The sequence below is a fragment of the Pipistrellus hanaki genome, assembly GCF_964339955.1.
Source record: "Pipistrellus hanaki genome assembly, chromosome: 8".
Classification (NCBI taxonomy): domain Eukaryota; kingdom Metazoa; phylum Chordata; class Mammalia; order Chiroptera; family Vespertilionidae; genus Pipistrellus; species Pipistrellus hanaki.
This window is the reverse complement of record NC_140510.1, coordinates 46078367-46106170: the sequence shown is the minus strand read 5'-3', so window position 1 is coordinate 46106170 and position 27804 is coordinate 46078367. Positions and strand designations below refer to the sequence as shown.

Here is a 27804-nt window from a genome sequence, read left to right as displayed (position 1 = left end):
ACGAATTCGTGAACCGGGCCTCTACTTACTTATACAATGAAAAGTTACTCCAAGAGCACTTGAATACAACCTTTCAAAAATCACACAACATATTCATTCACGCAGTAAATCATCAGGGGATGTTTGGATCATGAAAATCAAGTATAACTCAAATCATGCAAACTTTCCTCTGTCTTTCTCCATTAGAATAATATGCATTGGAAAGCTAAGTTCCAAACACTTCCTCTAACTGAAGATAGGGAGATTTAGTGCAAGCCACCTTGCTACAACTTTTTGCATTTTACAGAATGTTGACCCTTGATGAAGTATTTGAAAAACATGATTATATTTTCACAACCCAAATTATCCCAATTTAATTTTCAAAATAAGAATTGTTCCATGTTTTCAGTTTATTGCCATTCACAAAACATCTTATAAAATAACCTGGTAGACTTCCACTTCAACATCTTCACAGTACAAGAAAGTGATTGCTATTGCGTATATCTAAAGTCAGCCAGTATTTTGAGTATAGGGCAGAATATTTCTGCAGTTCTTCCTAAAAAATGTTGGCACATTCATTAAATGCCCATGTTATAAAAATCACTTACTATCAATTCTTATCCTTCAGTATATTTTCATATCTACATAGCATCACATTAAATGTTAATGGGCAAAGGAGTGTAAAAAAAATCTAAAAACATTTCAGTTCTTAATGATTTAAAACCAACTAGCAAAAATCTTCCCTCCAAATATTTTTATATGTAACTTTGTCAATTACCACAATAACAAAGAGCTATTATACTTTTAAAGAAGCTAAAGAAAAAGATTTTACTTTTCCTTTCAAACACGATTTCTTAGCTATTAAATAAAGAGGTAAAACTTTACATGTGGGTTTAAATTGGGGTGGGTGAGAAGACGAGTCATAAGTAAAAACATCAAGTTTATGTCAGTTGTACAAATGTCTCATTTAGGAAAGAAAGTAGAAATTTTGATTCAAAAATTCTGAAATATTTTGTCATTACAAGAAACGTGTAATTTTTTTTTTCCTGGCGCCTTGCGGATGATAGTGGGTTGGTAGGTGGGGCTCCTGAACTACCTTTCCGCTCCCCCAAACAAGATTGGCAGAGGCCTCTACGCAGCTGTGGGCCGGAAGCAGCCAGAGAGCGGAGGGATCCCGGTCTGAGGGGAGGAGGCCAAAAAGGTCTTCAGGAGGCGCCTTAATCGAGCTAAGATAGTCTCCCCTATCCCCTCCTCTCCCCCCAGAGCAGGGACACCACAGCCACCGCTGCCTCCCATGCACATTCAACTAATAAAAGCATCTATTAGCATATCCAATTGTTTTTCACAAAATCCATAATAAAGGAACAATAGGTTAGGCAAAAGATCCTTTTTTCAAAAATTTGCTCAGATTAGTGAGATAGCCTCCTGGTAAAAACACCTCCAAGAATTATCCTCTCTCAAATCAGGGTTCTAGACTAACTGCCCTTCAGCATCTCCCAATTTACAAACTTATATAGAATTGTTAAACTTGTAAAATGCTTTTGAGAATAAAATGTTTCAACTCAATGTATTTTCCAAATAAAGTTCCCCCAATTAAGTATTATAGTAAAGCTGTTCTTATAAACATTTTTAATCTTACTTTAACATTTAGTTTCAATGTATTTCCTCGTCACCTTAAAAGAAGATGAGGTAACACTAAACTAGCTCTTAACTTCCTGGTCTCCCAGACCTGGCAGCTGACTGGTGGCCTGCAGACATAGCCTGGGCCCCAGCTCCAATTCTGGGCAACTTGAGCCACACTCTGAATCCCAACATAAGGGTGACACCACCTGCTCTGTGTCCCTCTGTTTTAATAGAGTTACCATAATATTCCCAAGTATCTGTAGACTATAAATTATATGCAAATGCAAAGGATTGCTGCCATAAGCCTCAATTGGCCTTTTCCTGGTAACAAAGTCTAGATATTTCTTATAAAGTATTTGTTCTTTGCACATTTATGGTTCTGATCCTTCCATTACCTACTATTCTCCAGTAGTCATTCTGTCTCCTGCTTCAAAGTATGCTTCCAAGTACCAGGCTTGAGATTCAGTTTGTGTCTCCCAGAGTCTGGAAGTCTGACCTTGGAGTGGTGAAAACTAAAACCTAAGATCCCTGTTCCTTTAGTAAATGTGGTATCATCATTGCTCACTTCACAAGAATGGTTCCCCAAGTAGGTGATGCACCAGACTCCCGGAGGCAGCACTTCAGGAGAGTCTAATTCGGTATGTCCGGAGGAGGAACCAGAAAAGCTCTTTCTCACAAGCTCCCCCAAGTAATCACAATAATTGATATTCCAGGTTTTTGGAACTCACTGTTTTGCCCACAATTTCTTCTCTAGAATGTTAGCAGCTGCTAGTTTGTTTTCAGTATAAAAATTTCTCCCTGTGCTAGTCACAAGCACATTCAAAGTACACTGCCCTCAATCTAGGCTCAGATCCATAGGGAACTAGTCATTATAATCTTTTGCAATAAAATTTTAAAATAACTTCAGAGCTAAGGTAATGCATTCAAGCTTTAAGGTGCGAGGATCTACGTTAACAGGACAACTGTTTCTGCTTTACTTGTAGTTAGCACTTCACGGTAAATATGAAGACCATCTTACTACAGTCACCACTAAGTAAAGGATGGCAGAACTTTTGCCAATAACAGGAAAATGGTTAACTAGCTAATCAGTATTACTAAGAAAATGTTTCCAGCAGACACAAATGAAAAATGAAAGGTACTTTACAAAACCACTCAGCTTCCTGTAGAAACACAAAGAAGTCTACCGTAGAGGGGGAATCTGACCAAAACTATGGTTATTTAAAAATATGTTCAATTAACTGTGAAAATATAAGTGTCAAATAGGTACAGTTTTATCCTTGAGGAGGTTTAATAGGCATAAATGGAATTCAGTTTTCATTTATTCTATCCAAGTATCAATAGTTGTGAAAAGGACACAAAATATTTGGTATAATGTAGTTCTAAACACCATCCCCTCCAAATTTAACACAAAAGCCACATCTGGGTTCCCTAGGGGTCCGAGTATGTCTAGGCACTGCGAAACGTGGTCATGTCTTTTGGTTCGCTGCTGGGGACACACCAGTCGTCAGCTTCGTGGATGGTTTTGTAATGCTTCCAGGCAGCTTTGTTATACACCGGGAGTCTTTCTATGGATTCTGTAGACAGAGCCTAAAAGAAAAGCAGGACCTAAGTCTGGCATGTTTTTAGAATCCAATATTTAAGAAAACATACAGTGGCAAAAAGATGACTACAAACTAAACAATACCATATTAGCTATGTATTTTATTAATCAGAACAATGTCTCCTCACATTTTAAGTAGTGTACATACTTGAAACATATTATTGACTGAGTCTATGGCACTGCCTGGTGTGCACGTTAACTGAATTTGTTGCTGGCGGTAATTGTCCAGCCAGCCTGGATGCCACTGGATTGAAATTGTACACAAGTGTAATAGATGCCTCTTGTAAGACATGACCCAGAACAGAAGTTGATTCATTTAAAAGTGATGTAAGTACAAAAATTGACATATGTACCTTAATATACAATGGTACAATCACTTAATGTACTCTATTTTAATTATTTATTAGAATAAATACATATTTTCAGTATAGTTACTGTACTTTTAAAAATTCAACATAATATTATTACCAATAAATATAAAACTAGGTCTAAGGTCTCTTGGCTGTTGCATGAACCATACCTGTCTCTGGGTTTGACCCTCTGTCTTTTCTTCCCGCCATTAGAGCCACCAATTTTAGTTATAGCACATGTGTTTCTGCATCATGCATAATTTCATGTTTCTAACATATCATTGCCATTAATTCACTATTCTTTTTACCTTCATGTAAATCACTGGAACATAGTTTATTGTTCCTCATTTTCTTCTTTAATAAAATTTCACAGTTAATTTTACACAGGCATTCCCCAAGATGTAAAAAAAAATACTGAACTAAAATTCCATTCTAATAATGCAAAGGAAGGTATTTAACATTGATGATTTTAATGATTCTATAAGACTTCCTGTCATTTATTTTTTGCAAAATGGAACTAAAAACCTTACACCTATATATTCTTTTTGAATGTGCCAGAAAAGCTAGCACCACTTGATCTTATAGACTGGATCAAAGATGTTACATTTAATGATAAAAATATTGCCTTCATGTTGCCCTTTTTAAGTTCCTTACAATTGAGACGGTTTAAAAAAGGAAAAGAGAATTATTATCTTGAAAGAATTTAACCTTTTCAGATAAATGTATTTTTCCAATAGTCTTCAGCATTTCCTGTAAAATAGGTGCCATCTAGTGGCCAGAATAAGAAACTAGAGCCACTAAATAGATACCAACATTTTTAACCAATTCAGTGGATTGAGGGGGCTCAGTGTTCTCCATCCCGTAAAATATACTGATCTCCGCATAAACACATAGAACATCCAAGGCCAATAGGCTCAGTGCCTCTGCTCCCACCAAGTGAGCTGTAGGCTTACCAAGAGTCACTGTGCTTGTTCCCAAATCTGTTTATGCAATTTTATCTGTCATTGTAAATACATAACCTAATCAGATATTACTTAAAGTGTTGAAAAGATTGGAAGGCTTCTTTGAAAATTAAGATATTTTTTAAAAACTCATGAAGAAAAGTCACATAAAAACTGCTGTCAAATCAGAGTCAGAAGACATTTTTAAAGGACTGCATACAAATAGAAAAGGATTCTACACTTGGTTGTTTCTTTGTTATAATAAACCTCAAAAAAATGCACTGTACACCTTCCACAAGGGAGATGCTGAAACTGCAGACCCAAAGAAAGGCCTGTGCAATAAATCAAAACATCGGTGGATCGATGCCCATTCATGAGTTTTATGCTAAAATTAAATTTAAAGACAAAACTTTTCATGATTCCCCACTTTACCCAACTTTTTTTTTTTATTAACAACCATAGTCCTGATCATTACATACATATAAGCATTTCTTTTCCTAGAGTCAAGGAGATCATTTGTCAAAAAAGATGAGGCCATATGCTAAAAACTATATATGTCTATTTAAATAGCATGAATTAAGAGGAAATTTTCATTACATTATTGTTAAATATTGGCATCCCTTCCTCTTATCAGAAGAAGTCTCATTCACTCAAGAAAGCTATTGTTCCTACCTTAATGAAGATCACTGCATCAGTCCCATAGCCCTCGAGGGAATACAGCTTCAGGTCTCCTTGGAAGTACTGAGCGTAAAGACGGGAGATGGGCAATCCATAGCCAAAGCCAGCCTGTTGTGTGAGGAAAAGGAAATTCTGAAATTCTATTCAGAAAACCACCCACTGAAATGCTTATCTAATGAATGGAAATGCTACTGAGTATCCCAGGCTATCAGAAACGCTAATGCCTACGTATTTCTAAAGATCAGGCTGGAGCCAGCCGAGTACGGCATTAGGTTACTCCCCTCCCGTCACTAGAAGTCTTCCTTCTTCTTTCTCCTATAAAATGACTTGGGAGAGAGGGGATCTGAAAAAGCATGTTGCTTTTCTTCGTTCGCCTGCTCTAGAGGAGGATATGCTTTGGGCAATATCATATAAAACATGTTCTCTCTTTTAGCAAGAGTAGAAAAAGCCTTGTGCGGCCTAACAGATGTATCTTGTGACTTCATACCATGAACTTGCAGCCTGTGTTCTGAATCTGGAGGGATCTTTCTTCATGCTCACTTACAGGTCACTTCCCTGCTTACAAATCTTCAAAGCACAGCTCCTTCCACCCACCCACTGGCTTGAAATAAAAACCCAAGCTTCTACAAAGAGCTTTCAAGACCCGATAAGATCGGGTCTCTGCCTCCCACTTTCCAGTCCAGATGAACTAAATCTCCTGCTCTCAAGATCTTCAAACATATGCTATTTTTTATTTTCATATCTTTGTTCATCGTATTCCCACTGTCGAATGGCCTTCTTTGCCTGGATAAATCCTACCAATTCTTTAATATAAGCAAAACCTTTAGATAAATGCACAAATGGTTTTTATCACCGAATGAGATGTTCAATGAATGGCATTCCATATAACACTTCAGTTGAGAGCTCATGTGGATTCAGCAATCAGAGTGCTATTCATAAACCCAGGCTCCAGCTTTATCTGTCTCCACCATTATTACTTGATTTTACTAACTGGAGTGTCTATTCACCTCTCCAAATCAACTATCTGTTTTCTTAAAAATTCACATCTCCTTGCCCTGGGAGGCTGACCTGAATGGTGATGGCAATGGATTCCCATCCCTCCTCCTCCAGTGGGTCCAGCCAATGGGGAACCCAGTAGGAGTGCAGACGGAGTCAAGTCAGGGTATTCACTCCCCTGCTTCCTTCTGCCAGAGGTTGCTTCCTTTGGACAGAAGGGGCTCCCTGTTACTAAGCAGCTGCTCTGCAACCTTCCCCTTTTCTGGGTCTCCTCTGTCTCCCTTTGATTCTGGGTGGTGACAGTTCTGCTGCTGGCCCTGGAATCCTGTACTATCTATAGTCATAGCTCTATAATTTGTCTTTCTGTAAATAAGCCTCCCTTAATTATCATAATTTGAATGAGCTCTCTGTTCTGTTGGGACCCTGACTGATACATTAATTAGTTCCAGAAATGGCCCCAAGGAAACTGCACAAGCAGGTGGCTCAGGATGCCATGCCCGACCTCTCCCTCAACCACACCTACGGACGTGTGGGACTTCCCCCAGAAAAGTCAGATAAGAAAGCCAGCATGGGTCTGGTTTCTAGAGTAAAATCAGACTCTAAGAAATGCTTATGTTTATTATTTGACCTCTCTGTCCCATGGCACATGGATGCCTTCCCCAGACACCATGCATCTCCCTTTGAGAAGCTCATTACTATACTACATGAACCATCTTACAGTTGTAGCTACAGAATTTGTGCTGCCTAACAAGCAAAACTATTATAACAAAGTCCTTCTAGTAACTTCCTAGAGTCTAAAACAGATCCATCATATACTGCGTTTCATCATGACAACTCCAGTGCCGGTGCCAGAAAAGACTCCAAGCCTAGAACAGTTCTTCCAGAATTAAAGGTCAGAGATCTGGCAAAGCGCTCTTCTGGCAGTTGGAGAACAAGGATAGAGTCAATTCAAAAGCTAATTTAATTAAATCTGAAAATAGATGACTATTAAGATGAATTAAAAAATACCAGCAAAATGATCATTGGAGCCATTTCCAGGTTGATGATTAAAATGATCAGAAGTCTAAGTCTTATTTCTGAATCTAGAATATGAGTTCTATTATAAGTACTTGGGGGGGGGGGGAATAACATTGAAGATAAAATCAGCGTTGACCCAATACCAGTAAAACTGCTAATTTAGTCTTCACATTAGAAATAGTACATCAAATGCAGTTTACCACAGGAAAACTACTGACATATCACTATCAAGCTTGGCAACGAGACCTCCAAAACAATACTCTTTGTCTTGTGCTCCTCAGTCAAAAGAAAAAAAAATAACCAAAACTACTGCTATTTAAATTTAGAGGGAAGTGGGGTTTTTTTCTAATAGTTCCCCTTCTTCCTTGAGGTGTGCCCTACACAATGGCTGAACTGATTTATTTGGTAACCAATTTGTTTTCTTTGGCAATTACAAAGATGCACGTCATTATTTCTTGATCACATACCAGGGGTGCTGCTCGGGACGTCTCAACACGTGGCCGGGGTGCAGTTGAGTACATGTAGTTGAAGAGCCTGTCAATTTTCCTCAGAGGAACACCACCTCCTCGGTCACTCATCTAAGATGAGAAAGGATCATGCAATATGATCAAGTCCTTTATACAACAAAATAAGGACACACAGTGTCACAGTTTAACTGCTCTCTGCAGAGTCCGGCTTTTCAAAACGAGTATCATGCAATTCAAGTTGCAAGGGTAAACAATTCCTTCACTGCTGGACTTAACACAACTCATCTAACAGGTAGAATTTTAATACAAAATAAACTCCATCGTAATACAAGTTCAGGGGGTGACTTTGTGTATTACTGAAGTCACACTAACACTGCAGTATAGCACCGAATGCAGCATAAACTAAGCCTATCTTGGATGTCAAAATAATTCTTTTTTGGTGGCCAGTTTGAAAACCAGGTGAAAAATGCATAAATCCTCTCTGACCCAACAATGCTTATCCTAAAAAAATAAGCAGAAAAGTATGCAAAGAATGTGGGATACTATCCATTATAGCACTATAGAGAACGGCTAAAACTAATTAGAAAACTATTTGAGTAAACTAATGTACATTCTAAAATAGAACACTACTTAGCCATTAAATATTATATAGAATTGAATGTATAAGCAGGAGAGATGTTCACAAAATCTTGTTAAATAGCACAGAGCTATGAAGAAGCATTTATAATATTCTAATTTTATAAAAATTAAATTATGAAAAGCCTGTAATGATATATTTTTGTCTATTGAATTATGAGTGGTTTTCTTCTTTTGGGTTTTTAGTTTCTGAATATTTTTCACAATTACTTCTATTATGGGAAACAACAGTATAATTTTCATTTTCAGGACGGAAAAAGCAGAGCCACTTAATTGTGGTGTAGAATCTCATGTACTAGGCATTTCATAGAAAAGACTCCAGACAACTTTCTAGGGAATTTATAAGGTACATAGGTTTTTATATTGTGCTTATGTCATTTTTCAACTCAAATCATATGGTAGACTGGATTTAGTAATGTATTTACAGATGGTCTTCATTTTGTATTCCTTCACAGTTATCATGGACTTATTTTCCTAGCTGTTGTACACCTTCCATTCTAATCTAATACAGCCATTTTCCTTTGTTACAAAATCTAAATTGAGTCCACTATCTATAATATTAAAATAGTTGTCATAAACAAATCTGCTTTTAACATAGGTATATAGATATGCACAGACATAAAAATAGTTTTGAGTACTACATATTCAAAGTCAATAAGCTAGATGGCTTCTAGTTACGTTTTTGTATAGTCTTTTTATTTATTTATCTCTATTGATGAAAATATTACAGATGTCCCCTTTTTCCCCTTAACCCCCTTCACCCTGCTCCTGCCTCCTCCCCAGGCCTTCACCAAACTATTATCTGCCCATGGGTTATGCATATATGCATATAAGTTCTTTGGTTAATCACTTCCCACCCCCTACCCTCTGAAATTCACCAGTGTATTGTCTCCGACCTATTTTGTCAGTTTATTTTGTTCATTAGATTCCACATATAAGTAAGATCATGTGATACTTGTTTTTCTCTGACTTATTTTGCTTAGCATCTCTAGGTCCCTCCATGCTGTCTCAAAGGGCAAGATATCCTTCTTTTTTACAGCTGCATAGTATTCCATTGTGTCATACCACATCTTTTTTATCCACTCATCTACTGGTGGGCACTTGGGCTGTTTCCAGATTTTTAGCTAGTATAAATAGCACTGCTATGAACATATTCTTTTTGACTGGTATTTTTGGATTCTTAGGATATATTCCTATAAGTAGGATCAGTGGGTCAAATGGCAGTTCCATTTTTAATTTTTTGAGAAAACTCCATACTGTTTTCCATAGTGGCTGCATCAGAATGTATTCCCAGTTTTCGAATAGTCTTTAAAAATTTTTACAGCATGTTTACACAGTAAGTTCTCATCTTTGTAAGTTCTCAACCTATTAACATCACCAGGTTCTTGAAACTGTGGTGAAATGATAAGCTAGTTAATATAAACAAGAGCTAAATTCCTATTTTCATCAATGTTTGACTAAACAATGTTAAATAAATGATGTTATTTGAGGACCTGATGTATATTTCTTTCACAATAAAAATCATATAGCTATTTTAATTTTAAAAATAAAAGTTCACTTTGAAATATCATTTGAAGAGTTGCCTCTGATATATCTACAATTAGAGCACTGCAGTATAAAAATATACAAGGATTTCATTAAGAACTTAAGCTTGAAATTGTTCTTGGCCATGAATTCAAACCCTGTGAAGAGATTTATTTTAGTAAGATGAATAAAGAGCTCTGAGTATTTCCTGAGATCCATCAATTTGTTAATTGTTCATCCTTTAATTTAATGCTCTGTTGCACACTTGTTGGTAAGAAGCATGAGAGTTCTATAAATATTAACTAAGTAAACAACATATTAGAATAGATATTAAGATTAAAAGGTAGATTCAATGAACTGGTTTTTCTTAACCTTCTGGCATCCAACAAGTATAAAACAAGAAGTGACTTCCAGCCACAGGCGAGTATGAGGAAAGCAGAGCACAGAGCAGAAAGGATGGGTGACTCTGAGAGGCAACTTCTGATTACAGTGAAGAGGTAAACGAAGCCACAGGAATACTGTTAAAATCTGACACCAGTAAATTAAGGTGCCCTCCTTTGCTCTGCTGTCAAGAAACAAACTGGAACTGGTAAATTTTTAAGTGGTCATTAGAGTCTCCAAGAGAATTATAAGAGATAAAAGATTACCAGATGGACTGAGTTCTTTGGGAAAAGAGGGAGAGAAAATAATGGGAGAGAGACAGAGAGAGATATTTGGTCTATATACATTTAAGACAAGAAGAATGGCACTCTGATGACAAATATACTGAGAAAGATATATTAAAATTAAACAAAAAATCTCTGATTAAGATAATTTGAAGAAAAAAATATAGACTCATGGGAACACAAGCCTATGCCAGGAGAAAGGCAAGATATTATGAAAGAGAAACATGGTAGGGAGTAATGTCAACAGGAAGGCCAGGGAAGAGAAGTTTGCCAGTTATTTTTAAAGTTTTCTCTTCAGCGCATGAAATCACCACTTCTCAATGTCATCGAACCAAGAGCTGCCATTCCTAACTTCCTGTTCCCCTTAACCCTGGGCTCCCTGGGTTAGTTCATGTGAATTCCAGGTTCAAGGGAAATGAACCATGGCTAACTTGATGACAGCTCTGAAGGCAGGAAATGTATTAACTCTAAACTCTCACCCAGAGCTCCTGAAGTCTCTTACTCAACATCTTTTTTAAACTCAACATAATGTCAAGTTTATAAAATCAGCAACAGTGAATTTTTACTTTAAATACATGTGGCTTTAACACTTACATTATTTACTGAATATAGACCAAACATAAAATCTGAAAGAGCAGCTAGAGTTCTGAGACAGAAAAAACTAATTCCTTCACAGGATTTTCAGCAGAGGAATAAAAGGTGAAAAATGTCACCTTCTGAACAAACTTAAAAAATGAGCAACATTGTGGGGAGGGGGAGGGAATAGACCTTGATCCTAAAAGTCTAGCATAAGTAATGGGGTGAAATCTCTACTGAAGAAAATTAAAGCAAGGATTTAACACATAAAGAGATAAGCAACAAGAGTAAATACAGTCATGTGACTTTCGATGTAAGGAAGCAGAGCCCAATATATAGGTAGGGCTTTTATAAGTCTGTTCAAGACCTTTATGAAAAATTTTTATAGCTTTTTAAAAGTATGTATTTTTATTGACTTCAGCAAGGAAGGAAGAGAGAGATAGAAACATCAATGTATTCTATTATATGGATATGTATCCCATTTTGTTGATCCATTTATCAGTTGATGGACATTTGAGCTCTTTCCATATTTTGGCTATTGTCAATAATACTGCTATGAACATCCATGTATACGATTTTGCTTGAATATCTGTATTTAAACCTTCAGAGTATATAAACATCTAGAGGTGGAAATGCTAGGTCATTATGAACCTTTCTTTCCCTAAGCAAAGTCTGTCCGTCCACCAACACCAAACAAGAGGACATAAGGGAACATAATGTAATATTTTGAACAAGATTTAACTTAAAAAAACAAAAAAATTAAAAGGTGAGAGGATAAAAAACAATTAGAGGTAATAAAATTTAAGGCCACCTGAGGCAGTACACAACAGATGAGGCAAACAATAGGCTAACCAAAAAGCTTAATAAGAAAAGCTAGGGAATGAGATATGTAAAAGGGTTTAAAAAGCCAGAGATGTCCTGAGAACCCAGGTCACGTTAATGCCTAGGGCTATGCTCCTGCTCAGGAAAAACCTGAACAGATCCCTAAGCTTTCACCTCTGACTGACCTTGAGTTTCTGTATAAGCAGGACCTAAGAATAAGTAGGATTAATATATTCATAGTGCTGAAAGCAAAAGACTAACTAAAAAGTCTATACCAAGCAAAATTATCCTTAAAAAATGAAGAAAAATTAAGACATCTATCTATATACTGTAAAAGGCTAATATGCAAAGTGTCCCCACAGGAGTTCAAGTGGGAGACTGATCATTCACTGTGGCATGTGCTGACCACCAGGGGGTGGCATGGAGTGAAAAAAGGCCCCAGCTGGCAGCTGGCAGCTGGGGAAGGAAGGCCCCGGCCAGCAGCCAGAAGGCTCCTGATCAGCCCTGATTGCTCGCCAGGCCTAGGGACCCTACCGTTCACAAATTTCATGCACAGAGCCTCTAGGTCTCACATACCAGGTGTACTGGTTAATAATGCAGATTTTGTAATAAAAGAAAACATGATAATTTCAAGAGAAATATTAAAATTAAATATTTAGCTGAAAAATGTCTCAAATCAATAGCCTAGTAAACTTCCATCCTAAGAAACTAAAAAAGGAGCAAACTAACTCCAAAGGAAGAAAAAGAAAAAAATAATAAAGATTAGAGTTGAAATTAATGAAGTACAGAATTGAAAACAGTGGAGAAAAATCAACAAAATAATTACTTTTTGAAAAAAATAAACAAAATTGAAAACTGTTAGCTAGACTGACTCCCAAAAGGGGAGAAAACTCTCTCCCTTTTCCTTCCTCTCTTTGAAATCAATAAAAACATATTTTTTAAAAATTAAAAATTATTTACTATCTACATAACACTGCAAATACACAAATATTTTAGATTTATTAAAGTTAATATTCATGATCACTGCTAAACTGTCTGCCTCCAGGACTGACTTTAACTTGAATCATCAGAATTAGAAACCAGAATAGAAATAGACTCAAGGGAAAACTCCATAATCTGTCAGAAAAATGAAGCAATGTGCTTATTAGATATAAGAGATAGGACTTCTTTCTCCTAATGATAAATTATGCCTCCTAGAAATTATGTGCATGCCTGAATATCACCTTAAAAAAAAAAGCATTTACCTTCACAGTCAAATCCTCAGTACCCAGTGTGACATGGACTTGAATAGGTGGATAAACACCTTTGTCAGCATGATATTCCATGGTTGCTCTCATTGCATTCTGAAATACATTCGATTTACATTAAAAATTCAACTTTTAAAAAGGAGAGAACATAATTATAATTTTCAACTAATATGCACTACTTGAAATTTTAAAAGTTTTAAGTCGATGGAAATATGCTAAAGAATCATTATTCTTATAACCATATTTAAAGAATTATTTTTTAAAAAATTATGACGTCAATTGTGGAGGAGTTGTGAGACATTTTGATTTAAAGATTTCAACTAAATTCTGTATATTTTGCAAAACCAGATGTTTTAACATTTTAAACGAGTTTACATTAAAGCAGAAAATTTTACCCAAATTTTTTTACAATTTAGTATATAACAGACAAATCTTATTTTTGAAAACTTTCATCTCTTTTTGTAAGAAACATTTTATCACAAATTGCTTTAAGAAAAAAAAATTTTCATATACTATTTACAGCAATGGTCTTATAGTAATATAAACTAATCCAATTTACCATTAGTTTAAAACTAAGGACATTTACTTGTAAAACTGTTTTTGAACAATTTCTAAAGGATACAGCGTACAAACTGCCAACATGTCATAAGCACTAAGTGATAACACGGCGTGTAGCACTGGAGTAGAAATTGGTAAGACTAGATAAAGCAAAAAAGGCAAAGGACAGGACTGACTTTGGAAATAAGTGTGACAGGGCACACCAGTCTCCCTAAGGAGCAGATTGTATCATCCCTACCAAAGGCCCTTTAAGATCAGGTTCCATATGGAAGCTATTACTACTGACATTATACAAAATCACTTATATAACATGGTAGTATTTCTTTTATTAAGCATCATGGGGAACAAGATCTTTATGTTCTGAAATTTCAAGGGAAAAATCAGTTTTAATCCTTTAAGTGCCAATCATTTATTTAATCACTTTGAAATATTTTTGGAAGGATTAGATATTTTCTTGCTTTCTTAGAACAAAAGAGCACTCTTAAAACCTTGCTGTTTTAAGTCATCATTATTATTTCATCATTTTTCCTGTTTCAGAATATTTTTTCATTTTCCTTATCAGGCTGAAAGCCACATCTTCTCTCTTCTAAACTGCTTCTGGCTGAAGACAAGGCAACTCAGGTAAGAGAGACTACAGCTTGGCTTAGGGTGCCATTTTCAGCCTCAGGGGCCTGTACCACTTCTCATCACCCACTTTCCTGTCCACCAGCAAGTGTTTTGTTTTGTTTTGTTTTGTTTTGTTTTGTTTTGTTTTGTTTTGTTTTGTTTTTGGGGAGGGGATGTATTCTCAACATTACTATCATAATTTTATTAGTTTTCAAAACTCGTTGTAAAGAGCAAATATACCAGCAGAAGCCCTATACATTAATAAGACTTTCTCAAAAGAAAATAAAAAGCATACAGCAGGTAGGACTCTGGTCCTTTAGGGGTGGAAAGTGTTTATTTTGTAAAAAATAGAACCTTAAGGAGCCCCTACACTGTGCTGAAATTGTATTGGACATTCTCCAATCTTCCTAATAGCCTGGACAGTATCACCCTTGTTTTTCCAGAAGAGGAAACAGCAGCTCAGAGGTTGAGCGACTTGGCGGCCGAGGTCACCCACATAATTAAGTGGCAGAACTGGAATGCAAACCCAGGTCTTCCTGCGGCCCCAGGCTGAGCTTACCACCACACCGAGGGGCCCATCAGCGCTGTCAAAAGGCTGATCTCCAGGAGTGTGACATGACGCCGAACATGAAATGACATCTTTTAATTAAACGGAAGCGAACCCGGTAGAGTATTTAACTTTCAGAGCAGACTCCTAGCCTCAGGAAAGGACTGATAGAGGTTATGTAATACTATTTTACAAACCTTGAAAAGTTCAAACACCATGTGATAGAGATGGGATGGTACATAAACCACTTGTATTGGCTGTCCTGGTGATTTTGCTACAGAGCAGAAGAGAAAAATATAAAAGTACAGAGAGATGTGCTTAAAGCATTTAAAGAATATATTGTGTGGTGATGAAAAGAAAACATTTACTACGGAGGAGAGCATCATTTGGGGGAGAAGTGCCACACCAGCTCTTCACCGTATTCGTGTTTGAACCCCGTGCTCACTTAGATTAATACCTGACAGTGACAACATGAGTCCTGCATAACAAATAACCTCCCTTCTGCCCGTTCTTCTCTATGACGGCCAGTCTTTGTAAAGGACACTCAACCCTAAGGTCCAGGTTTTACTCTCCAGAGAAAGTGTTACAGTCTATAAATCCCATGGTCCAACTTACATAAATAAATTCTTTTTTTAAGCCATTTTAAAAAATGTTTCACCCAGGTGGAATGTTTTCTGTTTTATTTCAGGCATTTCCATGGATATAGATCTGAAGAAAAAAATTAAGCTAGCATCAATTTACCCAGGAATGCTGACTTTACATTCAACCATTAATAGGTGCCCTGGTGGGCAGGTAATGTGTAAATTAGAACGTCGGGCAGAGCAAAGGAATAAGGCCCACCATACCCTGAGATCCTAATGTAGCCAACAAAATGGATTCCCTCTGAATAAAAAACCCCTGGAAACATGGATGGGACATCTGGAAACTGCCCAGAGTAGTTCAGGTTCCCAAACTATCGCAGGTGCATTGTGATTCTTAGTTACTGAATATACCATTATGGGCCAAAAGCATTAATATGGCTTTAGGAAAACACCAAACAATTCTATTTTCAATTGGGTAATGTCCACTGCTGTCCAGAATACAACTTAGTAAAAACCGATTAATTTTATTCTTCTCAAAAGGTCATGTTAACTTAGGAAATGTTTTCCGCCCCTTTAAAACTACTCTACCTCTAGGAAAAACAGTATTTTGTCCAAAAGGCACTGTCAGGGTGGGAAAAAAAAAAGACCATTAGAGATAAACAGATTCTCAAATAAATTAGCACCTTTATTTCTTCTTTACACCTCCAATCTTTCTACTTCCTCAATAGTAAACAATGATTTATAACTCAGGAAGTGAAAATATTCTAGGGTAAACCTTACATTATGAAGTGCATATAAAAGTCAAATGGAATTTTCTTGGCACCACTTTTCCACTTTTCTAACCAGAAAACCAAAAATAAGTAAAGAATCAACATAATCAATTTAAAACTATTTTAATGGGAAAGACCAAAATGTCTTTCAGAAAGAATCCAGCTACATTAAATACACACACACACACACACACACACACACACATGTTTTAACATGATTTCTCTCACTCGGCTTTTATATGAAGAAATTGATGAAAAGTCCTTTTATATTAAAACAAATCTAAATTATCCTTATAGTTCCTTGTCAAGTCATCAAAACAGTGATCACTGAGGAATAGACAGCATCAGGCTTACCATTCAGTTCTTCAAGCTCTAGTTCAGGAGAGTTAATATAATACAGATCACAAAGACGCCTAGCACTTTCATAGCCATCTAGTGTGAATCAAAACAACAACAAAAAGCATTAAATAAATTTACATCAGTTTCATGCATTAAGATGGCAATAGTACTGACAAATGAAATTTTCAAACTTTTTATAGAAAAAAATATACTTTAAAAATCTTAGTGTTTAAATATGACATGACAAAGCCTAATAGCCATAAAAGAGAAATGACAAATACAATACAAAAAAAAAAAAAAAAAATCAAGCAAAACCCACACCTATATAGAAAAAGACACCATAACCCAGCTGGGATGGCTCAGGGGTTGAATGTTAACCTATGAACCAGAAGGTCATGGTTTGATTCCTGGTTAGGGCCCATACCCAGGTTGCCAGCTCAATCCCCAGTAGGGAACATACAGAAGGCAGCCAATCAATTATTCTCTCATATCACTGGTTTCTCTTTCTCCCCCTCTCCCTTCCTCTCTGAAATCAATAATATATATATTAAAAAGGTAAAAGACACATTAAACAAAGTAAAGAAAAACAGCAAGCTAAAAAAATTTTACAATACATATAACAAACATTTAGAGTTGGTGAGGGTTTAGGAAAGACTCTCATTCACTATTTGTTACCTTATGGGACTTATCAAAATTTTAAATGCACTTTAAATGTTTTTAATTCTAGGAATCTACCTTTGTAAAATAATAGCAAATGTCAACAGATACCTAAAGATGTGCACTGCAGTAATGTTGGTTAGAAAAAAAATGAAAACAAACTAGGTGCATCAAAGGATGGCCCAGCCAGTGTGGTTCAGTGGTTGAGTGTCAACCCATGACCAGGTTTGATTCCAGTCAGGGCACATGCCTGGGTTATATGCTTGATTCCCAGTAAGGGGCATGCAATAGGCAACCAATCAGTGTTTCTCTCTCATCATTGACAGTTTTTTTTCTCTCTCTCTCTCCCTTCCTCTCTCTGAAAAAAAAATTAAGAGACCTATATATACTGAACATAGTACAATGTCTGTAAACTTATAGAAAAATATACATAGATTACCCCATTTTCTAAATAAACAACATAAGACCAGAAATCATAAATGTGTATATATCTATCTATATAAAAGCTAAGAAACCAAACGACAGGTTGACCAGTCGCTATGATGTGCATTGACCACCAGGGGACAGATGCTCAACGCATAGGACCGGGCTCCCTCCTGACTGGATTGGGTTTGCAGGAATCAGGCTTCCCCATGTCTAAATCGAGCCGGCTGGTGGGGAACAGGCCAAAACCAGCTATCCAACACCCCCCAAGGGGTCCCGGGTTGCCAGAGGGCACAGGCCAGGCTGAGAGACCCCATCGGAGCACAAACCGTGCACCCAGCCTCTGGTATGTGGTATAAACAGAAAAAAGTGTGGAAAGATGCAAACCAATTATAAATTATGGCTCCTAGATATTAGAAAGGGAAAGAGGCTTACAATTTTTGAAGTGAAACAGATACCCACGTAGCATCAACATACTTTACCTGACAAAACAATGTATCAGCAAATATCCTATTCATAAGGCACAATTAACTTTAGAAAGTTATTTGCAAACCCACATATTCACTCCTAACATTTTTATCTCGGGATATAAATAGCTGTTTTAATAGCAAGAACTAACACTCAACCATTTTGATTCCTACATCCGTTCTGAAAGGAGAAACAAAGTCTTTACCTTGAATAACTTCAACTACATTGCAGTTTGGGTTTATGCTTCCAATGTGTTTTCGATGAGATGGGCTTCCTTTGTTTTTCCCACCAAACAACAAAGCTATTTATTAAGAAAAGAAACATCAGAGACAAATAAAATAAGCTAAAATATCCAAAGCCCATTTCCAGATTGGAAAACTTTCTCTAAATAGTATTTGAACAATAGAACAAACATTTTTCTTAAACATAAACATAAACACAGTATTTTACATTCAATAAATACACCTCCTTTGTAGAGCAGTGTATTTACTTTTCTTAATACATAAAAAAAAAAAGTAAAATTAAACATTTTCCTTAAAGGGAAGTTTTCTAAATAAATTTAAAATATACCAATACACTTTATTTAGCTTTTTTTCTGGACTTCCAGACACTTACAGTGCTGATTGAGTAACATTCTAATTGAAATTCGACTCATGAAGAAGCGATCCAAAAAGTACTGAACATTCTGGCTGGTGACAGGGTCCGCCCCGAAGCTCTCCTTGTATTCAATCACACCCTGAGCCATGGTGGGAATCACGTCGTTGTGTCGGTTCCTGATCCGTATCACGGTATCTGTGAAGCTAAACAAACCTGTCTCTCAATACAGCCAAGTATTTTGACAAGTGAATCTAATACTAAAATCTAAGTTTAACCAACTACACTAGGCAGGCAATCCCTAATTCAGCTAAAGAAACCTCAGTGCATGTTGTCCTACACCTCTGTAAATATATTTCAGATCATTGAATATACTGAGTCTGTGACAGTGTAAGAACCTTCAAAATAAAACGTTTGAAATTTAATTATTTTCTTGAAAGTCTTAAAGGAAGGCTGCAACAAAAGATGATCCTAAACATGCTATGGTTTTCCTGTAACCATTGTCAGCTGGGGTCATCTGTGAGACAGTATTCAGGCACATTCGGTCTCAGAGAAGACGGAGCACTGGCTTCCAGGGAACACATGCTCTGTAAGGAATGAAGATGAATGAGCCAATAAAGCCTGTCGGCTTTGGAACTATTCCCTGGGGCTCAAAGAGAGAAACAACCACTTAGAACAGAAAAGTAGGGAAGAATTCTAATTTCACTTCATTCTATAAGTTTAAAAATGGGAGAGAGAAAGTCAACTGTTGTGTGAAAAGAAAAATTTTTCAAATCATCTGGCCTTCCCATTTCTGTCATTTAGAAGACATTCTTGCTTGGATAATTTAAAGAACTAAATAAAGAGAAAAGGAGTCTTAATTAGGAAGTAATAAAATCCATTTTGTAACATACCCATCAGATTTTACACTTTCGAATGAGTGCTTTCCCATTCAAAGTCATCATCTGGAGTACTATTAACTTATTCCAATGATGCTCTCACAGCTCAAAACATTTTTGAAATTCCTACTTTGTAATTAGCTTCAAAACCATACTGTTAATCCAAAATACAAATAAGAAAACTCCTCAAAAAACAGCAAACATTTCATCATTTCTAGTCACCCCTTCATTAGTTCATTTCACCTTTCCCTACTTTTTTTTTTTTTTTTGATCCTCAGCAAAGGATACATTCTCCATTGATTTTTTTAGAGAGAGTATGGAGAGGGAGAGAGGAGAGAAACATTGATGTGAGAGAACACAGCGATTGGTTGCCTCCTGCTCATGCCCAGATGGGGGCTGGGGATTACACTTCAACAGAGGTTTGTGCCCTTGGCCAGGAATTGAACCAGAGACCCTTCAGTCCATGGGCCGACGCTCTAACCACTAAGAAAACTGACCAGGGCATCACCTTTCTCTCCTTTTTTAATATTCCAAACAGTATTATTCTGCTTATCTGCTCTGAATGACTGTTTCCAGAAGGTTCAATAACATAATCCACGTAACATAAAGTTTACTCTTAAAACTACTTGTGCCCAAATCTAGGCACTACCATTTGCTAGCTATTTATGCTACCTTAAATTACTTACTCTTTTTGTACAGAAAGTAGAATCTCAATTGAATTGTTTTAAAGATTAAATATCATTCACGTAAAATGTGCTCCATAGGCAGGTACAGAGTACAGCCTGATGTTATTTTCAGACCAAAATCATAAAACTGAAGTTTTAAAAATGAAGTGTTGCCATCACCTTTACAGTAAAAAAAAAAAAAAAAAAAAAAATGTATTAAAGACTGAGGACAACAAAACATGTGATCTCCAACTTTTGACCAACATCCATTGAAATAAGCAGGTAATTGCCTGAGGGCACTACTTGGGTTCACCAGTTCTGATATGTTGGTCATTGAAGTGGACATACGTATTACTTACATTATCTTACAGACCACAGGTCATAAACTAGAGACCCACAGACATTTTTGTAGGCCTTCAGTGTTTTTAAAATTTTTTAATTAATTGCCCCTATCATTCAAAATTGGGAGATTTTACATTAAAAATCTAGATGTGTGCCTGGTGTAGCTCCGTAGTTAGAGCATTGGCCCATGCCCTAAAGTGTTGCTGGTTCAATTCCCAGACAAAGATACATACCTGGGTTGCAGGTTCGATCCCCAGCCTCCCTCCCTCCCTCTCTCTCTCTCTCTCTCTCTCTCTCTCTCTCTCTCTCTCTCTTCCCCCGCCCCCCTCTTTCTCCCCTTCATCCCTCTCTTCCACCACTCTCTCTAAGAATCAATGGAAAAAATATAATCAGGGTAGGATTAACAAAAAATCTAAACTTGTGACTTTTCTTTAAACACACAAAAAACTTTAATGATCTGGGTGGTGTTACGGTTTGGCGACGATCGGCTGGAGCTGAGGGTGGCTGTCCTTTAGAGGAAAGCACTTTCCAGGAGAAAAGTCCTCAGCTTCCATCCAGGGCACTGTGGCCACACTAGCTCTCTGCTGACCACCACACTTACACCAGAGACCCGAGGAGCATGAAGCATCTCTTGTTCCCAGGACCATTTCCTGCTTTCTGTTACTTGCCTGGCCCGTTCGGGCTGCTTTAGACAAATATACTGCCACATGTTCCACTACAGTGGGAAACTAAAAGTTAATTGATTTATATTTTTATATGACATTTAAAGGGTACAAAAATTATGTTCAGAATTAGGTCAAACAGTAAACTTACTCATAAATAGCTTTAGCGTCTTCAGCACTTTTGTCCTTAAAATCAAGAAGCTCCTGAAGACTCTGGATATACCTAAAATACAAATCAACAGGGTAAGCTTGCTCTGTCACACTTTGAGAGTTCAATATTGTGAAAATGCTCAAAAGGGATTTTTAACATTTCTCATTTTTTAATTTAGTATAGTACTCTAAATTACCAGTATGGTTAAGGTGGGATTTTTATAGATAATCACATTTCAGCAAAGTTCCTGGCTCAAACTAGCAGAATGTGCATATTTTCTCCTAAAAGCATAGGTTAAATTTGACTGAAGAATTGTAAGATTTCCTACCTCTTCTATTTTTTAAAACTTCTATAATCTAAAATAGTTATCTTTACTAAGTAGCTTTTAAATTTATTTATTTATTTATTTATTTATTTATTTATTTATTTATTTATTTTTAGAGAAAGACGGAGAGGAATAGAGAGATAGAAATAGCAATGAGAGAGGAACATCAATCAGCTGCCTCCTACATACTCCCTACTGGGGATTGAGCCTGCCATCTGACAGGGAATCAAACTAGGGACTCTTGGTTCATGGGCTGACACTCAACCACTGAGCCACACCAGGCAGGCTAAAATAGCCTTTAAACTTCCTAAACTTACCACTGCAAATTACAGTATAAATGATGATTGTCATGAGAACTGTACCTATAACCAATAACTATGTGATCATGGGCCTTGTCTTAGTCTCAATAAAATGTAAAGCCCAGCCTATCTTGGCCTAAGAGTCTAACTTAAAGGTCTGTGTTTTAAACCTTAATTTTAGATGTTCATGTCCAATCAACAAATTCGTTGAAAGCCTACAATCTATACTACCTAGTTCTTTTAAACAGAACTGAACAAAAACACAAAAGTCATGGGAATGTTGGTTTTAGTTTATCTAACATCTCAAGGCAGTAAATTACCTGTTAAGGAAGGAGTCAAATAAAGTCCAAATGACTTTCTCAAGATCTTACCACCAAGCACAATGGCAGTGCAGAGCCAGAGATAAAAACACGCTGCTTTCGTTCAATGGTCTTCAAGAGAACAAGGTCTGTCTAACTGCCCTAACTCAGCAGACATGGGGAGAGGAGGGGAAGGAGGGAATTAAAGTGTTTTTAAAATTTGCAAATCCATGTTAGTTTAGAAAGCTGTTGTTGACAAACAACCTGCCTCTCTACATTCCAGAGTTAAGTGACTCTGATACCTACAGATCTCTAACTATTAATGTTTTCGTTGTCAAGAAAAACTGTGCTCTTTTATTCAAGAGAGATCTGAATACTTACAACATGTTAGGCACAGATTGGATTTCTAAATGCAACATATGCTATTTTTAATGAAGAATTTAAAAAAAAAAAAAGCAGGCATAAGCTTCCAGAGAAAAGTATCCTCTCTTTCATGTATTATTTAAAATTGATGTTAGATCAGTTTCTTGCACCAACTATCCTGCCTACAAAAGGAAAGCAAGGATCTCCATGAATCATTATTGGGAAATGTCTTGCAGCTGAATTATGTCCATTTAAACTGAACTCTGACAGACTCTTTCGTTTGAAATGCTTAGTGATTAAGAGAACGATTGAAGTTAATAACATTAACAAGGAAGAATGTATATAGGTGGCCACATATGCTGTACACCCTTCATAACTCTTTTGTCACTTTTTTGGACAAGAGATCAGTTTCTATCAATTCCAATAACTTCTAATTGTTTTTTAAATAAAAAAGGTTTTAACTTGTGACTTATAAAGATATATTTCAATAAAATAAATTTAGTTTATAATAACATATGCACTTTTTAATCCATTTCATCTTTCTGACTGTAGCATAGTATAGTAGAAACAAAAAAATCCAGGTTTGAATCCCAGTGCCAGTACTAGGCAAAAAAAAACAAAAAAAAACCTTCATTGGTTGGAACCTGTTTCATCATCTGGAGATAATGTAAAATGGAGATAACAATGACTACTGGGCAGGGTGTGGAAAGGATTAAATGTGCTGCATATAAATTCCTCACTTCAACAAATGCCATATATTATTATAACATCCCTGCAGATTGAATAAAACAAATCTTGAGCTTAGTGTCTGCATTTCTGTGCAGTTCTGTTTTTCTCAAAACCAAGGAGTGGTAGCATCCAGGATTCTACTAAAGAGCAACCTTAAAATTCTACTAGGGAGTAAAAAAAAAAATATATATATATATATATATATATATATATATATATATATATATATATATATATATATGCTTTAACTTGAGTTTAGTCCACAACCCCATTGCCATTGAAACTGCAAACACGGCAATCTTACCAGCTTTGTACCAACTGAACCGATGGCGTCCTGAGAAGATTATCTGGGAGGAGACTTATTTCTTTCATTATATTTGCCAATCTAACAGGCAACTCTTGCCGCAGAAACATAAAGGAGGTCTTTTCACAAGCATTCACAGATCCTGAAAACAGACACAGTGGGAAGAGCAGTGAGTGGAAGCCATAAGGCAGCAGAGGCCGAGGCAGGGGGAAGCACAGAGGGAGTCAAGGGGCCAGAAACACCCGAGGGGTAGCGTTACCCTAATGACAGGGTGAGGGAAGGGGCGAGGGAGGAGAGCCCAATCTCCAGAGCATCCTGAATAAACCTTCCAGCTCCTGACACTCCAATTGCTCCGGAGAGCAACGAAGAAACTCTCCTGTCTCCATTATTTGCATCCTTACTGTAACTTCCTGTCTTAGAACGAATGCAACCTGAGCAAGTCTGAGCAAGGCGAGGAGTCTAATTAACAGGACCTGCAAAGCCTACCCCATATAAACTGCTGCTGCCGTCACTTACAACACGTTTCCTAAGTCTGGGTTTATGAGAAGTGAATACCTGTCAAAGAGACACAGGAAATGCTGTCAGGTGCACAGGAACCACTATACTAATTAGAGAAATCCTGCCATGTGCATGGGAACCACTATTCTAATCACTATAACCGAAGAGTAAGTGCAGAGAAGGGCTTTCGGGCAACAAAGAGCAAAAAATACCAATGCCTGTTCAGCAACCATCTCCCCACCACCACCATCACCCCTCTCCACTCCCCAACCTCCATCCTATTCAATTGTCTAATTCCAGGAAAGCAGCCTGCTCCTCCCTCCACTCCTGCATCAGGATACTAAGCAGGCCCATTGTAGAACGTCCTCTGGCTGGCAGTTCCATTTTAAGTGAAACTGAAAAGTCGGATCATTTCAGCAATGCATTTGGAAGTTGCTAATTTACTAGTAATCCTGCTATTTCAGCAAAAGACAACCTTAGCAAAAATTAGATCTTCAGCAGCAGGAATGACGGTATTAAAGAAAGACATTTCCTTGTGAAAGTTGAAAGGTATACTTGTAAGCAAGGCCACACTGACCCCTTAGTCACACTAGACTAGAGTCATTTTAACATAAAAACAAAAACTGAGGATGTGAGCCCCCAAAATTCGCCCCCGTCAACCACAACTTTAAGACAAAGTTGCCAGCCATGCTGGTATCTTTCAAAAGCCCACTAGGGATCCGTCCATTACCTAACAGCACTCACAATGCAGAAGGTAACTGTCTACTTAAATGTTATGACTTCATACACTCGAGTGTATCTGAGTTCTCCCCTTTCCCCTCAACACCCCCATGTGAGAAGTCAAAGAGCCTCACTTTGCAATTCCTCTCTAATTTGCTGTATCCTTTCTAGAAAACAAGCGCAAGCGCAAGCGCGCGGGGACACACACACACACACACACACACACACACACACAGCAAAAAGAGGAAGGTGGATGGATAGTCGCTTCCAGGGGTGAACTGTCCATCTTGCACTCATGCACTGGACACGTGCTCAAGACCTGCTTGCTGCTGCTGAGATGAGCATGCCATTGGCGGAAACCCTGCAGCCGGTGACAAGGAAAACATTCCGGGAGACACTGGGCCAGCTATAACCTGCTTCCCCTGTCGTCAGGCAATTCTATGCAACCGTCATACCAAACTGGGCATCTCTCCTCGCTCTGAGGTGTCTGCCAGGACCCCCGGAGGTGCCTCCCCCAGAGCCCGGCGCGGCAGGAGCCCGGCCGCGGGGGGACCCGCACACGTGCGCCGCCGGGGCCTCCGGGTTTCCAACAATAACCACCACCAGCACCCGCCCCGGGGACGGCTCCGACCTGCGGGCCCGGCACCTGGGCATCCGGATCGGGCCCGAGAGAGGGAGGACAGAAGCACCGAGGGTGCCGGGGAGGGGGCGGGGCGCAGGGGGGACCGGACCGGGGCGCCGGGGAGGGGGCGGGGCGCAGGGGGGACGGGGGCTCCCGGGCGCCGGAGAGGGGGCGGGGCGCAGGGGGGACCGGACCGGGGCGCCGGGGAGGGGGCGGGGACGCGGGGGGGACCGGACCGGGCGCCGGGGAGGGGGCGGGGACGCGGGGGGGACCGGACCGGGGCGCCGGGGAGGGGGCGGGGGGCGCAGGGGGGACCGGACCGGGCGCCGGGGAGGGGGCGGGGCGCAGGGGGGACCGGGGCGCCGGGGCGCCGGGGCCGCGCGCACAGGCCCGGGCCGGCGGCCGCGCTCGCTCGCTCGCTCACCGAAGTCCAGGAACTGCTTCATGGAGAGCGGGGACGGCGAGAAGCGCGCGTAGAAGTCCACCTGGCCCGGGACGCCGCGCTCGGGCGCCGGGCCGGAGGCGGAGGCGGAGGCCGAGTCGGAGGCCAGGCTGCGGCGGGCGCGCGGGCCCGGGCCCCCGGCCGAGGCGGCTCCGCGCAGCAGCCGCGCCAGCCGCATGCCGAGCCGGGGCCGCCGCGCCGGGCCCTGCGCTGCGCTCCGGCGGCGGGACGTGCGGGACGTGGCGGCCGCGGGGCGGGGCTCTGCAGGCAACTGTCAGCCGCGGCCGCGCCCCCCGCGCCGCAGGCCGGGTCCGGGAGGGAGGGAGGGAGGAGGTAGAGAGGGGGAAAGAGGGACGAGGAGGGAGGGGGAGGAGGGAGGGGGCGGGGAGCGCGCGGGGCGGAGCCGGGGCGCTGGGCGGGCGGCGAGGGGCCGCCGGGCTCCTGGGGGTGGCGGGCCGGTCCCAGCGCCTCCGGGAGAGCCTGTGTGGTGCGCCCTCTTCCCGCGCCCTTTGGGGACAGATCCCACCTTCCTGCCTCCTCTGCCTCTGCCCTAAGGCTCGGGGTCGGGCCCGCGGGGGGTCCTGAAACTCCCCTGCGATGCCAGCGCCACTTTGACAGGAGAGGAAACTGGGACCCAGAGAGGATCTGGGCCCCGCACAGAGGAGTGGCGAGCGCCGGGGAGGGTGGCCCTAAATAGACCGGTGACCGCAGCCCGGAGAACAGCACTGGCAGGCGGCCCGGAGCATTGTCTGCAGGCATCCCCGCACAGTCAGCGTGTGTTTAAAGGGTCCCTGCACTCGGCTGCCCCTCTCTGTGCCTGTCACAGGGTCACCGCTGGGCTGCTCCACCTTTTCCAGATTTCTAAATATAAGTGACTAGAGACTGGACAGTTCCCCATGTTGGTTTAACCGCATAGACAGAGCTGCAAAGGATACGGTGAAAAGCACTGCTGTCCCTTCTCTCCGCTGCCGCTTCCCCATTTATCCACCTCCAGGGCTTTATGGTATCTTAGAGGCAACAAAATTGCCTTTCCATGGGTGTGAAATGTATCCATGTGTGTTTGTGTGTATATATATAAATTCCAAGTGAGAGGCAACAAGGTTTGAGATCACACAAAAAATAAATATTCTGGAAGCACCGATTCCAGCAGAAACCCAAACAGAGTTCTGATTGGGGACTGAAGGCAGAGGGTTTATGAGAAGAAAAAGGGGAAATACATGAGTAAAAGGAATTTCTATTGGTACTAATAAAGCTAAGTCATTTTTTAGGTATGCATGGCTCTTTACTGATTACGAAGAAATGGCTTTGATTACCAGTCCTTGTCGTCGGAAGCCTGTTTTCCTGTTAGCTTTACAAACAGTTGTTTGGAGAACAGAGCTACTCTGGCCCACGTTGAAGGTTCTTTTGCCCAGTTCAGACATTCCAAAGGTTTGAGGAGTAAGACAAAGCAGCTGTTATATGTATGGCCTAGAATAGCAGTAGTATGTATTTAGGGCATAGAGTGGCAATTCATTTCTCTATGGTTGGTCTTGGTGCCTCTAACCATTTTTTCTTTTTCAGATTTCTGTTAACATGGTAGTTAAGACTTTGATTAAAAAAATATATATACCTTAGAGGAGGGAGTGTGAACACAAGACTTTGATAGGTAGGTAGAGAAAGTGATGAGGGAGGAGGAATTATCTCATTTATATGTTTGCTGCCTCACTAACCATATATTCTGTAACTCCCCACTCTGGCCAGCTTTCATCCATTCTATGAATATTTGTTGAATGCCTACTAACATGCTAAGTAATTACTAAGTAATGTTTTGTATCTACATAGTTGGGAATAAAGCCGCATGC

At 39.4% G+C, this 27804-nt stretch overlaps 1 protein-coding gene across 1 annotated transcript; it reads right to left on the bottom strand.

Annotated features, from left to right (window-relative positions):
• Positions 1-718: 718 nt before the first annotated feature.
• PDK1 (pyruvate dehydrogenase kinase 1) lies at positions 719-26244 on the bottom strand. Its single transcript, XM_084892156.1, has 11 exons — positions 25946-26244; positions 23682-23823; positions 21363-21434; positions 18686-18870; positions 18276-18371; positions 16538-16615; positions 15030-15106; positions 13119-13217; positions 7652-7762; positions 5166-5279; positions 719-3189 (listed from the first exon to the last, which is right to left on the bottom strand). Exons 1-11 carry the CDS (start codon positions 26139-26141, stop codon positions 3049-3051), a joined length of 1311 nt encoding a protein of 436 aa, XP_084748282.1. The 5' UTR covers positions 26142-26244; the 3' UTR covers positions 719-3048.
• Between the last annotated feature and the right edge of the window lie 1560 nt (positions 26245-27804).